This window comes from Danio rerio, chromosome 2 (assembly GCF_052040795.2).
Source record: "Danio rerio strain M-AB ecotype USA chromosome 2, GRCz13ab, whole genome shotgun sequence".
Classification (NCBI taxonomy): Eukaryota; Metazoa; Chordata; class Actinopteri; order Cypriniformes; family Danionidae; genus Danio; species Danio rerio.
This window is the reverse complement of record NC_141022.1, coordinates 41,036,801-41,052,860: the sequence shown is the minus strand read 5'-3', so window position 1 is coordinate 41,052,860 and position 16,060 is coordinate 41,036,801. Positions and strand designations below refer to the sequence as shown.

General features: G+C 35.5%; 1 protein-coding gene across 5 annotated transcripts in view; it reads left to right on the top strand.

Annotated features, from left to right (window-relative positions):
* Window positions 1–20: 20 nt before the first annotated feature.
* The window catches only part of insra (insulin receptor a), a 141,512-nt gene continuing 125,472 nt past the window's right edge, over window positions 21–16,060 (top strand). For 2 of the 5 annotated variants that reach the window (XM_087238765.1, XM_087238762.1), the window contains exons 1-2: window positions 7,118–7,420; window positions 13,489–13,612. In XM_087238765.1, the coding sequence (XP_087094891.1) occupies window positions 7,412–7,420; window positions 13,489–13,612 (133 nt within the window). In that variant the 5' untranslated portion in view covers window positions 7,118–7,411. Of the gene's footprint in view, window positions 99–7,117; window positions 7,464–13,488; window positions 13,613–16,060 lie in introns of those variants that run through there. The other 3 variants (XM_087238764.1, XM_087238766.1, XM_087238763.1) reach the window with 3 other exon arrangements.

Genomic DNA, 16,060 nt, shown 5'->3' with positions numbered 1-16,060 from the left:
CCCTTTATTCATCAGGGGTCACCTCTGTGGAATCAATCGCCAACTTATCCAGCATATGCTTTACACAGCTGATGCCCTTCCAGCTGCAACCCAGTACTGCTAAGCACCCATGCACTCTCGTTCACACACATGCACTATAGCAAATTTAGTTTATTCAATTCACCTATACCTGACTGTGGGGGAAACCCACGCAAACATGGGGAGAACATCCAAACTCTGCACAGAAATACCAACTGAACCAGCTGATACTCAAACCAGCAACCTTCTTGCTGTGAGTGACCGTGCTAACCACTGAGCCACCGTGTCACCCTTGATAGATGTTAAATTATGGAAAGATTTTTTCAAATGATGTCTCAGCAAAGACAAGCAAAGTTCAGAGTTAAGCATTACTGGATTGATTATGCCACGCATTTATATTGAGTTACAGGGGCCTTAAGCTAGTCGGGGGACCAAATATGTTGGTATCTTGTTGCAGAGGTGTGGACTCGAGTCATGTGACTTGGACTCGAGTCAGACTCGAGTCATGAATTTGATGACTTTAGACTCGACTTGACAAAATATAAAAAGACTTGCAACTCGACTTGGACTTGAACATAAATGACTCGGACTTTGACTAGGACTTGCCCCTATTGACTTGTAAAGACTTGCTGCTTCCCATGAAAAGCCCAACGATAAAAAAGTATGTTGACATGGACCGCTCTCTCTCTCTCCCCGTTTATGTGTGCGTGTGTGTGACAGCATGCGCGCGTGTGTGTGTGACAGCATGCGCGCTTTCGGCATGACGTCCAATCGAAGCACGGTAGATTGTTTTGATTCGACAGTATCCAACGTGACTACTATGAGGCGCCGGAGTGGACAAAAGTCAAGCGAACGGAGAGAGAATTTGAATTTGAACTTGAGATCGAGCCAATACTCGCTCTCTCTCTCTCTCTCTCTCTCTCATACAACATGCACATCTCTCTCTCTCTCTCTCTCTCGTGCATTCAGTCTCTTTGCGTTCGCTTGACTTTTGTTTACGATGGCGTCTCATACCTTTAGTGCTTTTGCTCTCACGGGATCCTCCTGTTAAACTGACCCCTCGCTAAGCCACGCCCAAAAACCGCCACCCACCAATCGCGGCTTACCAATCGTAGCTACGGGCAGAGGCTCTGTCAAGCTTTCGAGCGAGGGAAACAAGCCAAATCGTTGCGCAATTGGATTGTGAAAATCTGACACCCGCTATCCTAAAAGTTTGGACTGGGTGGTGGGATTTTTTCCCTTTTCAAAACCAAAGCCCAAGAGGAGAAATGCCAGCGTGGATCAAGCTGTGTGAGGGGCGGTAAAGCAGTTAAGCTAAGTTGGTTTTGTTTTCGATATTCACATTCAGTAATAGGTGGCAATAACTCACACTCCTCTTATCCTAAACAGATCTAAACTGTGTTTCTTATTAAACAAATAAAAAAATAAAAAAACAAAGCAGGTTATGTTTCCCAGCGGTCTTTTTCTTTTTTCCACTCGATATTATGAGCCAGGGCTCGACAATAAGGACTGCCCGATGGCCCGGGGCCAGCGTGCGAGACACTCGGGCCAGTGTACAAAATGTTACTGGCTCGATCGGGCCAGCTGCTGCCTTTTTGCCTGACAGATCGAGCCAGAGCTGCGTGCTGCGACTGTCTGTCAATTGTGTGCAAATACAATCTTACGGTGCTTTCACACATAGACGTTTGTTTCGGAATCTGTCTCGTTTCACCCGTTAGCGCGTTTTTTTTTGGCATAACTTATATCCAGCAGTTGCGCTCGCTTCCGCGCCAAATCAATCAGTCCAAGATCGCCTGAATGAGACGCGGTCTCTGTCCTATTGAGCGTATCGATTGTAGCGAGAAAACAAAACAATGCAACGAACTAACGACCCAGGCTATATCACAGTGTATTATGATCGTGTAATAGCCATATATACGGCTATATGAAGAGGGAATGATGAGCAGGGCGAGATGTCATTCTTACCGGTAAATGCGAAAGTGAAAGCATGCTGAAATATTACCGAGAGCTGTTTATCCAGCCTGATCTCGGTTTATCCGTCAGGAAAATTGACCGAAATTACTATCTGTTAATTTTTCCATATTTTAATCGTATAATAGGCCTATGTTGTATTAGGCTTGTTGTTTTGTTCATTTCCGCACTGACAGCTCGAAAGAAAGATTTACATTGATCTGATGCAGTCTCGGTTCATCTGCTATGTCTCTCTATAATTTAAGCCTAAAATACAGAATTATAGTCAACGTTTCTTTAATAGATTGATTAATTCAATTGATCGATTTCTACAAAACCTGACAATTGAAATGAGGCTCTGTATATATGAGAAAGTCTGACCTCGATTTGTATTCGGTGACGATGTCTGTGGGTTGTTAAAATTAAAGTGCACATTTTCACTTATAAAATATTCTATACACAATACAAAAAAGTTTGGGGTCAGTGTGATTAAATATGTTAAAACAAGCTTCTTCTGCTCACCAGGGCTGCAATTATTTCATCATAAATACAAATTGTGAAATGTTGCACTATAAAATAACTGCTCAAAAGTACTTTATCATTTAATTTATTCCAGTGATTTTAAAGATGAGATTTCAGCTTCATTACTCCAGTCACATGATCCTTCGGAAATCACTAATATTAATTATTATTATATTTATTAATGGTAATAGTTATAAAATCAATAATGTCTGGAGTAATTATTTTATTTGAAACTAAATACAATAACAAAGCAGTTATTTAAAATTTTAATAAATATTTAACAATTACACCTTTTTTACATTTATAAATATAGCCTTGATGAACTGAAGTTTTCCTTAAACATTTTAAAAATTACCGTAAATATATATACAGATTTATTAGCCCCCTTTTGTTTTTTGTTTTTTCTTTTTAAAATATTTTCTAAATGATGTTTAACAAAGCAAAGAAATGTTGATATTTTGTCTGATAATATTTTTTCCTCTGAACAAAATCTTATTTGTTTTATTTTGGCTAGAATAAAAACATTTTTTTAACCATTTTAAGGTAAAATTTATTAGCCTCTTAAGCTAATTGTTTTTCAGACTGTCTACAGAACAAACCATCATTATACAATAACTAGCCTAATTACCCTAACCTGCCTAGTTAACCTAATTACCTTAGTTAAGCCTTAAAAATGTCACTTTAAGCTGTATAGAAGTGTCTTGAAGAATATCTAGTAAAATATTATTTACAGTCATCATGACAAAGATTAAATAAATCAGTTATTAGAGATGAGTTATTAAAACTATTATGTTTAGAAATGTGCTGAGAAAATCTGTTCTCTGTTAAATAGAAATTGGGGAAAAAAATAAACAGGGGTGCTAATAATTTAGGGGGACTATTAATAATTCTGAAATCAACTGTATGTGTGTGTATATATACACACACACACACACACGCACATTCAAATAGCGATTAACTTCTTTTTTTTTTTGGTGGGGCCAGTGAAAATTTGGGCAGGGCAAGTAAAAATCAGAACCACTGGCCTGATCGGGCCAGTAGAAAAAATCCTTAGCGTTGAACCCTGTGAGCACTGCTTAGTTTAAACCCTCGCTATTGTAACGCATATAAATACATACACTAATATTTGCTGGTAGGAAAAATCTATTTGTTTACTTCTGTTATTTATACTTTAATGTGCATTTCAATTTTTTTTCTTCCACTTAACTGCAAATTTGAATAAAAACTGGATAAAGAGCACTCAAACATGCTGACAGTAATAGGTACTGTACACTGTTATGGGTCAATGATGCTAATATTCGGCACAAATCCATCAGTTTCTTAGGTTATTAGATTATTTTATAATTTCACCTCTCCTGCTGTGCATGAACTATGCTGTTGAATGTTTAGCGTATGAGGTGGCTAGGCTAACCTTGCTTCAATGTTGATTAAGTTATTCTCTAATTGGTTGCTATTATGTTGTGAATATACCCCTGTAATGTATACTGCAGTCCTCTTTTGTCCGGCTTTCTCAGATATCTCACCTGTTTGCCAAAAATGACTAATTAAATCCTTGGGAATGTCTGACACCAGCGCATACACACTGTAATAGATGTGCCAGGCATGAAAGCTTGACAGGCGTAGCAACAGTAACTAAGGAGGGCGAGGCTTAGCAAAGGGTTATTCCAAGAATGTTGATATGGTTTCTTTCTTGCTTTACTATTTATTAACAATACACAAAAAACTAAAAGGTTAAGGTAAATTCTTTAATAAATTCTAGTGTTTTTGAGTATTATACTTTTTGTATACTTGTATTATACTTATGTTTTAGGCTAGTATTATTTACGACTTGTTAATGAATGCTTCATAATACAGTAGTATTACCAATAGTGAACAGATAAAATAATACAAAGTGTAGTTTTAACTACAGTAAAGTGTAGTGATTTGTAGTATAAAATACCCTATATTGTAAAATAATACAGCACTGGGTAATTTGTTTATATTACACTTGTGTTACCATAGCAACTACAGTATTACCACAACTGATCAATTGAAGTTCTTTACTGTAGGAGGCTACTGTTCAAAATACAGTACATGCCAATATATGTGTTCAGGGGCCCTGCGGAACAGCTTTCCTCAAAATGAAGAGGATGACATGGAAAATGTCCTCCACAATCTCATCAGCAAAGTGGAAGCCAGCAGACACTAGTTTACTTTATTTTAGCTGCCATGATAAAATGAGATTGATAGTGAGATTTATTTGAAGAGTGAATAGTACAGTAGGCTATAATACCTTTTCAAGTGTTTCCTTATTTTATCAAAGTTACATTTCTGCTTGCGTTAGTTTTTGTTTAAATGCTTTTAAAATAAAATGTATTCTTTACATCCAACATCTATTCCAGGGGTGCCTTCTAGTGGTGTAAACCTCTTTACAAGGGGTGTTACTCCTGTGTAAACTCTAGCCACCCCTGTGGCCAACCCGATATGATTTTGCTGTTGACATTATTTATTTAAATCTACTTACATAAATGCAATACAATGCAATATTTCAATAAATAAATAGCAGCCACTAAATTATTGTGGATTGATTGGTGCCACTGATGTAGCTGGCCTCTTCTGGCCCCCTTAAGCAAATTTTCAGGGGGGCACCACTGGTCTATTCTCTGTCTTTAAGTGTTTGAAACTGAAAATATCTCATCATATAAAACAACCAAAAATGTTATGGTTTATTAGATTTAACATTTAATATGTAAGTCTATTTTAGTATTTTGGTTATTGTTATTAAACAGGGCAGCAATATGAATCATATCAAAAAGCATGAAAGGAAGAGGGAACACGACACAAATTGTGAGTTTGCATATAATCTCTGAGAGCGCTCAAGAAAATTTGTGTGTGAGCAGTGCATATTTGAGAGCGAGAGAAAATTTGAGAAGTCGCAATCAGTTTTGTCCACAAACAGAGGAAATCCGTGCACGAGCATCACACAAGGTAGAGAGCAAAGCTCTTCAACGTTATGTGAAGAAAACAACGTTATTGTTTGTATGAAGTAGCCTACTTCATTAACAATATGTGCTACCATTTTACATTGCTGCTAGACAGATTTGCAACTCCATCTCTTTAGCACACACGAGATTCAATTGACAAAATTCCAATTTCACTCAATTTAACTTTGCAGCATATACAGGAGTTGGTCTACTGCTATCACATTGAGGTTATGTAATTTTGGTTAATCGCAAGTTGATCACCGAAGACATAACATAGCACAACTAAACTTAATGAATTAGACAGCAGGAGACCTGCAATTTCTGTGTGATGTGAGGCAAAATGGAGTCTTTTTTTGGTGGAACTCGTTCTTGTGCATTATGCTGTGAAGACGAGACGCAGCACTGTTCAGTACTTTTTCAGAAAATTGCATTTGTATTTTTATATATCTGAGCAATGTTCTTTAATAAAAAAAGGTTTGTTTAATTAATACAGATCTTACAACCATACCTAATCTGTATATATTTTATTTTTCTGTTAAAAAGACTCGAAAAGACTCGAAAATCAAACTGCAGGACTTTGGACTTGACTTGAGACTTGTTGCCTTTGACTCGGGACTTGACTCGGGACTTGCCTGTCTTGACTCGGGACTTGACTCGGGACTTGAGGGCAATGAATTGAGACTTACTTGTGACTTGCCAAACAATGACTTGGTCCCACCTCTGTCTTGTTGTATTAGTTTCTCTTTGACCATCTAAAAATGGTCTGAGTATAAGTTTTAACAATTAATAGTAAAAAATAATTGTCTAGATTCTCTAAATTCAGACTACATTATTTAAAAAGTGGGAAAGCTAGATGTGACAATTTACTAATGTGTCGCAAGATACATAAGCAGATATGTATAAATTTCTAAGGCCAGAGGTTGAGTAACACTCAGCAGGTGTGTTTTCTGCTAAACAAAAGAAGCCGAGGCTCATGGGACTTTGCTGTCAGGTCATATTTGGGTTGCAAATATCAGCTTGTGATATTTGCTTGTTGCAACTATTCGTCCTATTTTAAATTTAATAATGAGATTTAAATTCTGTATTTACGTGACACTATTTTTAGCTTGATTTAATTGCTGGATGTTTATCATAATCACACTTTTTGAGGTACCAAATACATTTGCTTAATATATAGAATGAAGAAATATAAAAATTACTTATTTTAAATACAATTTTTTTAAATAATGTATTATTAAAAGAAAAGGAGTTTAAGTTTTAAAGTAGCCTATTGTCATTTACTAGGAAAACAACAAACTGGCCCGCACATTCAACTTTCTTTTCAGAATTTGGCCTTCTGAATGATAAAAAAATAAAACAATAATATTAATAATGTAGAGCTTAACTTTTTGAAGGTTCATGGGCAACAAAATTTACCTAAATAGTATTAAAATTCACTTTAACATGGGCTGCTTTAAGTGCTTTAAAACTTTTTGATGTGTATATATATATATATATATATATATATATATATATATATATATATATATATATATATATATATATTAAGAATAATGTCTAAGATTCCGATTAAAGATGCCTACTTGTAGTGAAAGATGACTTCACTTTCGTCATGTTGTGTTTTCTTGCACAGCTGGACTCTTGAAAACTAAGTGCTTGGATTCATTGGAAGCCTTCTTTCATGGGTTATTTTCACACATTACAATGGCATAGCAGTCGAAATAAGACAAATGAGCTTTTGTTTGGGACCATACTATACTTTCTATCAGTGGAGGTGGGTTTTTCGAACCACACGAACCCCCCTGGCTACGGCTCTGCTGTAATACATGTGGGTAATCGTAGTCTTTCTAACAATAAAAATAACACTGCAACGACTTTTCTCGAAAGACGTCGATATTGATCCACCAGAGGGCAGCAGAGAGCAGCAGCATCATTTAAACGACGTCAGTTTGTAAACAATGTGTGAGGTACTTGGTTTTGTTTCTACATGATGATACTTTATCATCTCAAGTTTAGTTCATTCATTTTAGGCATTTCATAGTGTTAAAATGATTTTCAACACTGAAGACATTTATGACTATGCTACTGGAGCAAGTGTATGCTTTTTTTCACGTGTCGTAGGCCTATCTCTGGTTGCTGGTATAACTTATAGTGTAAATATGCTTTATATAAGTGATGTTTTTTCTAAAGCCAGTAGCTGGTGTTGTTCTGAAACTGACTGAGGGTGTTTTGGAAATGTCTCTAACGAGGTGTAAACTTGTATCTAACAGGAGAAGCGAGAAACACGTTTTAAGAGCTGAATCAGAGATTCACATCTTCACACCAGTGCTCACCACAAGCCATCTGTAGACATATCCTGCACATATTTAGGATGTTTTGAATATTCATTTTTAGCTTGCACACTGTAAAAACAGAATTGCCAAATTGTCTTAAGTATAATTTGATATGTTTTACACATAGACTGTGCCAAAAAAAGGGGAGGTTTTAAGAGTAGCCCTCACAGTAAAACCACATCCCTAACAAACCTTACATGAGCAGAGACGTGTAAATGTAACCATGTGAAACCCACGTGATGCCTATGATTTTTCAACATATCATGTGAAAATTTTATACAGTAGTCAACATTTGAGTGGCTCAAAGCCTTTACACCAGAGATGCCCAAAGAAGGGCCCGCTGGCCAAAGTTGGCCCATTGTAACCTTTGATTTGGCCCAGCACCATCCCAACTGAGAGGAGAGTAAAAATGATGGAGAGGGTTGGGGTGAATGCCTTTAACACAGAGATCATCTTTTCTAATTTGACTTAACATTTTCAGTTAGTAAAAGGTCCCTTTAATCGCTGCTTGTAGCTTTAATTTGTTAGTTTTATTGCTGAAACTGAAATGAAATGTTTCAATTAAATGTTGTGAATGAATCAGATCTTTAAAAATAAAAATACTGTCATTCAACAGATAGAGGTGTATGCAGAAGACACTGGCGAGCAAATCAAGTCAAAAACTAGTGTAATTCTGTTATAATTAAGCATGGGGTGGTATCAGATTCTGACAGTATGATAACCTTGTATAAAAATATCACGGTTTGACGGTATTGTGATTATTGCTCTAAAATATATTATTTGTAAATGTCTGGGTAAACACTAAAACTTTTTTTATTTTGAGAAATATTTAAAATATTTTGGAGCAGTAAACATGTCAGGCTAAATAATTCAAATGAATCATTGACTTCTGCTGTCTTCATTAGTTTCAAAAACACAGATTTCTTTACATTTTAAAATGGCATCTTTTCTGCTGGAGATACTGCTGTCCTAAAAACTGAAAAAAAAAAAAAATTTTAAAATCTTACACAAACCTTAGAAACAGTATAGTAGAAAAGTTGGGCGGTTTTAAAACCTTCACTTTTCCAAACAGCGGTATATCTTAGCACGGTATATAAAATAGGTCACTCGCTATTTTCAAGAAACGACTAAAAACTCAACTATTTAGTCTCCACTTCACTTCCTAATCTGCAATTGCTCTCTGAATATCACACTAACTGTACCAAAAAAAAAAAAAACTAATACTACTAATACTTCCCTTCTTAGACTTTACAGACCTGAAACTTGCCTATAGCACTTATTCATTGTTGCTCTTAGTTGTGTAAATTGCTTCCTTGTCCTCTTGCGTCTGCTAAATGACTAAATGTAAATGTATCTTGAAAACAAGTTATCGGCCCATGCCAAGTTATAAATGAGATTGTTTTGCTTTTAATAAGTTCTTTTGTAATAAGTTCATAATAAAATGTAAAAAAATAAATAAATACTGTATTGGTATTATTGTATTATTACTGTTCTCACAGCAGAAAGGTAGTTGGTTTGAGCCTTGGCTGGGTAATTTGGCATTTCTATGTTAAGTTTGCATGTTCTCCCCGTGTTGTGGTGGGTTTCCTCCTTGTGCTCCGGTTTCCCCCACAGTCCAAACAAATGTAGTACAGGTGAATTGAATGAGTGTGTATGGATGTCTCCCAGTGATGAGTTGCAGCTGGAAGGGCATCTGCTGCGTAAAACATGTGCTGGATAAGTTGGTGGTTCATTCCACTGTGGCGACTCTAGATTAATAAAGGGAATAAGCTGAAAAGAAGAGGAATGAATTAAATAAATAAATTAGATTAGATAAATTAGATTAGATAAAATAAATAAATAATAAATTTTACCCATGGCAACTATATTTACATTCGGCCCCAAACAAGTATGGTTTTTGACCCTTCATAAGAATAAGTTTGGGCACTCCTGCTTTAGACCAATTAAAGTTGTTCTAAAATTATTGAACAACAACCATTCTTGTCTTGGGACAATTTTGAAAATTTTTGATCCACTTCAAATGTTGACAACTATATAGACTATATACCTACAGCTTACAGACAGAATAAGAGGCTGTTTCAATGTTATTATCAGTTCTCTAGATTAGGCATGGGCCGGTATAAGTTTCTGATAGTGTGATAACTTTGGATAAAAATATCACGGTTTCACGGTATCACAGTATTGTGATTACTACTCTAAAATAAGCATTTACAACATTTAAAATATTTTGGAGCAGTAAACATGTCAGGCTAGATAATTCAAATGAATCATTGACTCCTGCTGTCTTCATTAGTTTCAAAAACACAGATTTCTTTCAGAAAAAACAGTACAAACGGTTAAACAGAAAACTTTGTAAAGTTTATTTATAAAATAATTTCGAGGGGACCACGTGCTTATGATTGCTGCATCTGCCCCCACATTATTCAGTTTATAATTCACCAATCAGACGATTCCTAAGCCACTAGTTCCAGATGACACTCATCTTCGTTTAGAAGAATCCCCCCTTCCACCCCTACTCTTCCTTTCCTAGATGGGCAACAAGGTGGCCCAGTGGATAGTACTGTAGCCTCACAGCAAGAACGTCACTGGTTCTAGTCCCTTCTAAGCCGGCTAAAATGTCTTGTGGAGTTTACACATTGTCCCTGTGCTTACGGGGGTTTCCCCCGGTTTCCTCCCACCGTCAAAAAACATGCAGCTAAGATAATTGACTAATCCAAATCGGCACCATAGACATGCTGCTAGTTAATAGATATCTCTTAAGAGCACGTCAGGGCGTCGCGAGTTCGGATCCCGGCTCGGCGACATTTCCCTACCCCCTCTCTCTCTCTCCCACTTTTCTTCCTTTCTCAATACTGTACTATCTAATAAAGGCAAAAAGGCCAAAAATAAATCTAAAAAAAAAAAAAAAAAAAGATTTGCCATTATATATGTTTTGCCACATGGAACTATTAAGGTCTGAAAGTTTTTACATTTTTAATTTAACATATTGTCATTTTTCATTTTAAAATTCATTTCTTTGAACAATTGAAAACGTTATTAATAATTTATGCCAAAGGCAGAGAACTAATGATAACTTTGTTTTTTCATAATATTTAACCATGAATAAACAGTTTTCACACAGACATTGCTTGTAAATTCAGTAATCATTACAAAGAATTGTTGAAATAATGATTAAATGTGTCATTTTGAGTTTTTTTTAAAGTGAGAAACAGTCCAGTAATCTTTAGCCAATACTTATAATTTGTTCATTTATTTTCCTTCGGCCTAGTCCCTAATTTATCAGGGGTCGCCACAACAGAATGAAATGAACCGCCAACTATTCTGGCATGTTTTACACTTCTGGTAATAGTTATGTTATTACATAAGGAAAATGATAAATATCAATTATTTTTTATTTCAGCCAAAAGAAACATGATTTTTTTCCAGAAGAAAAAATATGATAGGAAAAAATGTGAAAAATGTATGTTCTCTGTTAAACATCACATAGGAAATATTTGAAAAATAAAAAATAAATAAATAAAATGTGCCTGCTTAAAATGCCCCAAACACTGAGTGAAAACATGAAACTTCCTACTGTTTCCATTGGAAATCTCAGGACTTTGATGGAGTTCAGAAGCAGTGCTCTCTGAGATAGAGAATATCTCCCTTTGCAGTGAACTTTGCTCTTTGGCACTTTGCAGATATTCTTCATGCTCAAACAACAACATTACATGCTAAAGAAAGCTGAAGGTTTAAAACACATAGTAGGAGCATTTTAAATATACTGTCTGCTCCATTATTGTTTCACACTACAGAACTACTATACCCTGCGACTGCATACACACAGACAACATATAATGTCGCAGGACTGTTTTTGAAAGCAGCCTCAGCGCATGTAATCCTATTAGAGCTATTAGAGAGCTACGGGGTCAGCGCAACAGGGACGAGGTCAGAAACAGGAGACGGTCTGTTTTTAAACGGACACTACTGTCAGCCAGAGTGGGAAACGCAGGAAGGGTGAAGACGTGGTACTGATAAAAGCTCAACCAGCATCGGCCCCAGCATGTATTTACATTAGATAGCGGACCCTCTGGGGTGAATCTCTGTTGAAATTCATTCCTGACAGGCATCCAGTATTGGAGCCCGAATGGCTACTGTTCTGTTTCCTTTCCTGCTCTATAAGCAGATATGTATAGATTTCTAAGGCCAGAGGTTGAGTAACACTCAGCAGGTGTGTGTTCTGTTAAATAAAAGAAGCCGAGGCTCATGGGACTTTGCTGTCAGTTCATATTTGGGTTGCAAATATCAGTGGCATGAAAATGAGTGAATAGAAAGGATATTCAGCTAAATGTGGATTTTACTGATTGTTTCTCACACTCAAGGTTCAAAACTTTTATAAGTTTCCTATTTCTGTTGAACACAAAAGAAGATATTTTAGAAAAATGTTAGAACCCAGTAACCATTGGCTTCCTTAGTAGGACAAACAAATAGTATAGAAGTCAGTGGTTACGGGTTTCCAATAGGGCTTCACGATATTGAAAAAATCTGATATTGCGATTATTTTATTTTTCTTTGATAAATATTGCAATATGAATACAGTTTTATTCACAATATGGTAAATTTGACCATTTTCTGGGGAGTCTAATAAGGTACTTTATAAGATGCTTTACTTAATTTGCTTGGTCTCATTTCTATAGTACAAATATCTGAACGTTCTTACATTAAAAAAAAAAGTTTTTTCTTCACATTTAGAAGAAACTAGTCAAAATTAAGAGTTTTTTTTTTTCGTAAAACAAGCAAAACTATTTGCCAACAGCAAAAAATTTTTTTAGCTTTGCTTGGAAATGTTGATATTTTATTCATTTGAAATGTGTTTGTGTGTGTGTATGTATATATGTATATGTATATATATATATATATATATATATATATATATATATATATATATATATATATATATATATATATATATATATATATATATATATATATATAAACTTTTACTCTATTATAGTAAAACTTAGCATTGACCCTACAATTCACTTGTTATCTGTGGCTCCTGATCAAATCTGATTCCACCTCAACAATGCATATCTTGCGATATCAATGCTGAAACGATATATTGTGCAGTCCTAGTTTTCAAAATTCTTTAAAATATCTTCTTTTGTGAAGAGAAAAAAAAAGAAATTGACAAGTTCGTGATGGGCGAGTAATCGATGACAATTTTTAGTTTTCTGCTTTCTGTTTAAGGATTAGTTCACCTCAAGTGAAAATTGTCTACTTGTATTGATTTTTACATTTTTTTTACTAAAACAATTTAGGGTTTTATGGTGGACTTCAATTGTACTCAGTGTTTTCAACTTCCAAACTGCATTTTCTGTGCAGCTTCAAGTGATTCCAGCAGAGAAATAATTACCCGGGTGCCAATTGTGGTGGGGTTTGACCCCTACAATTAAGGCTTGATCCCCCTAAAGGCAGTCAAAACAAGATGTTAGGGGAGAAGGGTCTGCTCTTTAAATTGTGGAAAACACATTTCCTCTGTTCTGCATCTTAACAGTAATAATAATAATAATAAAATAACAATAATATAAATATACATTTTACCAACCTTATTGTCACAAGAGGAGGACTGAGACCAGAACTGAGGTAGTATAACTAAACAGTTTATTGCAGAACAATGTAAACAGGATATATGTCAAGCAGCTTAAGTCTTTCTCTTGCAGATGGTGAGCGGTGATGGAGTAAACAGGAGACGGATGACAACGTTGGACACTGACAAAATTGCGAGACACACAACCACTCACACTAGGAAGAGACATCAAGACAATGTGGGTACACTTGGAGCAGGTAAATGTAACTCAGAATAACAGAAATTGACTGACCAAAGATTTCATCCGTCTAAATACAACATGCCCGGACACTGAGCAAGGGTGCATGCAGGTATTCATGGGGTGGAGTGATGAGCGTGAGATGACATGCAGGTATGCTGGTGATTAGTATTCGGGTAACGGGGATCTTGCTGATTGCGGTGATGGTGAACAAGGTTAATCATGATGAGTGGGGAGAATTTGTCCTGGCTGTGACACCTATAATGATTCAAAGTATTATGAAAGCATAATCTAATAACTTTGATAAATATTGCGATTTGAATACAGTTTCACAAGATGGTCTATTTGACAGTCTTACTAACTATTAAAATTACTATTAAAACGTTTTACAATTTGTCAAGGTTACAAGTTATTTAAAGAAGATCAATGTCCCATATTGTAATTCACAAGCATAAATAAATTGAAAAAATAAACATATGGATCACAAAATATGAAAAAGTGCTAATTTACAGATGGGAGACTTATCGATTTCCATAATGGGAAAAAATATTAAGAAAGTCAATGAGTCCCAGCAAGCAGCATTCTTCAGAATATCTTCTTTTGTGTTCAACAGAAAAAATTCAAGTAGGTTTTTTAATAAATGAAGGGAGAGTAAATAATGACAGAATTGTCCCTTTAAGCTGAACTATCTCTTTAACATAATGAAGGAGAGGTCTGTTGATTGGCTGGTCAATTAATTTGCATCATGAAGCTGAGAAATGCCTGTTTGCATTATCATTTTTCAAATTTAGAGTGTTGAAAAGACACTTGTTTTGTAAAAAAAAAAAAAGTGTTTGTATTTACATATACTGTAGATTAAAAGTAAAAGAGAGTTAAGAGTCAAATTAGGCTCAATGTGTGTTTATTAGACATCTATCCTTGCAAAATAACAATCATTTATAATCATGCATTCTTCATTCAAGAATGCAAACTTATTATACATTTTTGTCAAATATGTTACAAAACTGAAATTAGACACAATCTACAATGTTTAACGTTCCATAGAAATAAAAGTAACCTGACTTAAATCTTGGTGATTACAAAGCGTAAATTTATAAGAAGACTGAACTTTTTGCTCTAAGACCCTAATTCATCATTTGGGGTTATGTAATCCTTTAAAAGTGACATCAGACGCCTATAGACAAGTTTATCTAATTCTTTGAGGACTTAGTGGAAAGTCTAAAACTTGATTTGGTTAAATATTATAATGTATATAAGCACAAGTTTTACCCTGTCAAAAACCATTTGATTCATGTCTCTTTAAATGATAATGAGCTCTCTGAGGCTGGATCACTAATGGATGGTACTGAACTTATCTGTTATTGATGTAGCAAAACCGGCATAGCACACAGACATTGCTTATCCAAACCGTGAGCTACTGCTGACACTTGTCTCTTTAACTGACATGATGGAGTGATGGAGCATGATGGATGTGAAGATCTTTCCATATTTTAATGCCAAAATACTTACTTACTTGCTCCCAGGGCTGTTTATGTTGAAGTTGATATTTAGCCTCACCATATTGGTGTTTTATAACATCTAATTTTTACGAGGTGGGTCGTTAGCCCAATGCTCAACCCCCAACCAGGACATATTACACTCGTACACTGTGGGCAATTTAGCTTACCCAATTTACCCATAGCGCATGTCTATGGACTTGTGGGGAAAACCAGGGGCACCCGGAGGAAACTCCACACAGCTGACCCAGCTGGGGCTCGAACCAGTGATTTTCTTGCTGTGAGGCCCATAAACTTAAAATTTTCATCAGATGTCACCATTAAAGCTGATTTGAAGCCACAATTTGAAAGTTAAAACAACTTGCCACAATATAAGTCCATTATATGGATAAAATCCTGTATGTTTTCCTCCACTAATCCTTTCATTTGACCAGTTTGCCTATTAAATACACAGAAAACATCAAATTTGCTACATCTCTGGAACAGCAAACACTTATTTATGTGCTGTAGGTGAAGGGTGCTGCTGATATTTATGCGTTGTCCTTTTTATTACAGTACCTTATAGCTCACCTCATTTCCTTCTGAGGTGATGTGGCAGTTGCTTAACATACTGCTTGAAGCTTAACTATATCAGTAATTGAATAATGAAAGGCGTAGAGTTAACATTGGATGTCAACAGTTACTCAGCACTTCTGAAGATAGCAGACCTGATTTTAGTGAGGAAACATCACTGTAGGCAAGAGCTTATCTTATCTGAATTTACTGAACTGAATTTAAGCTAGATGTACCATACATTATATTAAATCCCTCAGTGTATTGCCTTAAAAGCATGTATAATGTAGATTTAGGGACCGTTTAAGGGACAATTCACCCAAAAAATTAAAATCATTTACTCTCCCTCATGTGGTTTTAAATCTTTATGACTTTCTTTCTATGTTGAAAACAAAAAAAGATATTTTGAGGAAAGCTGG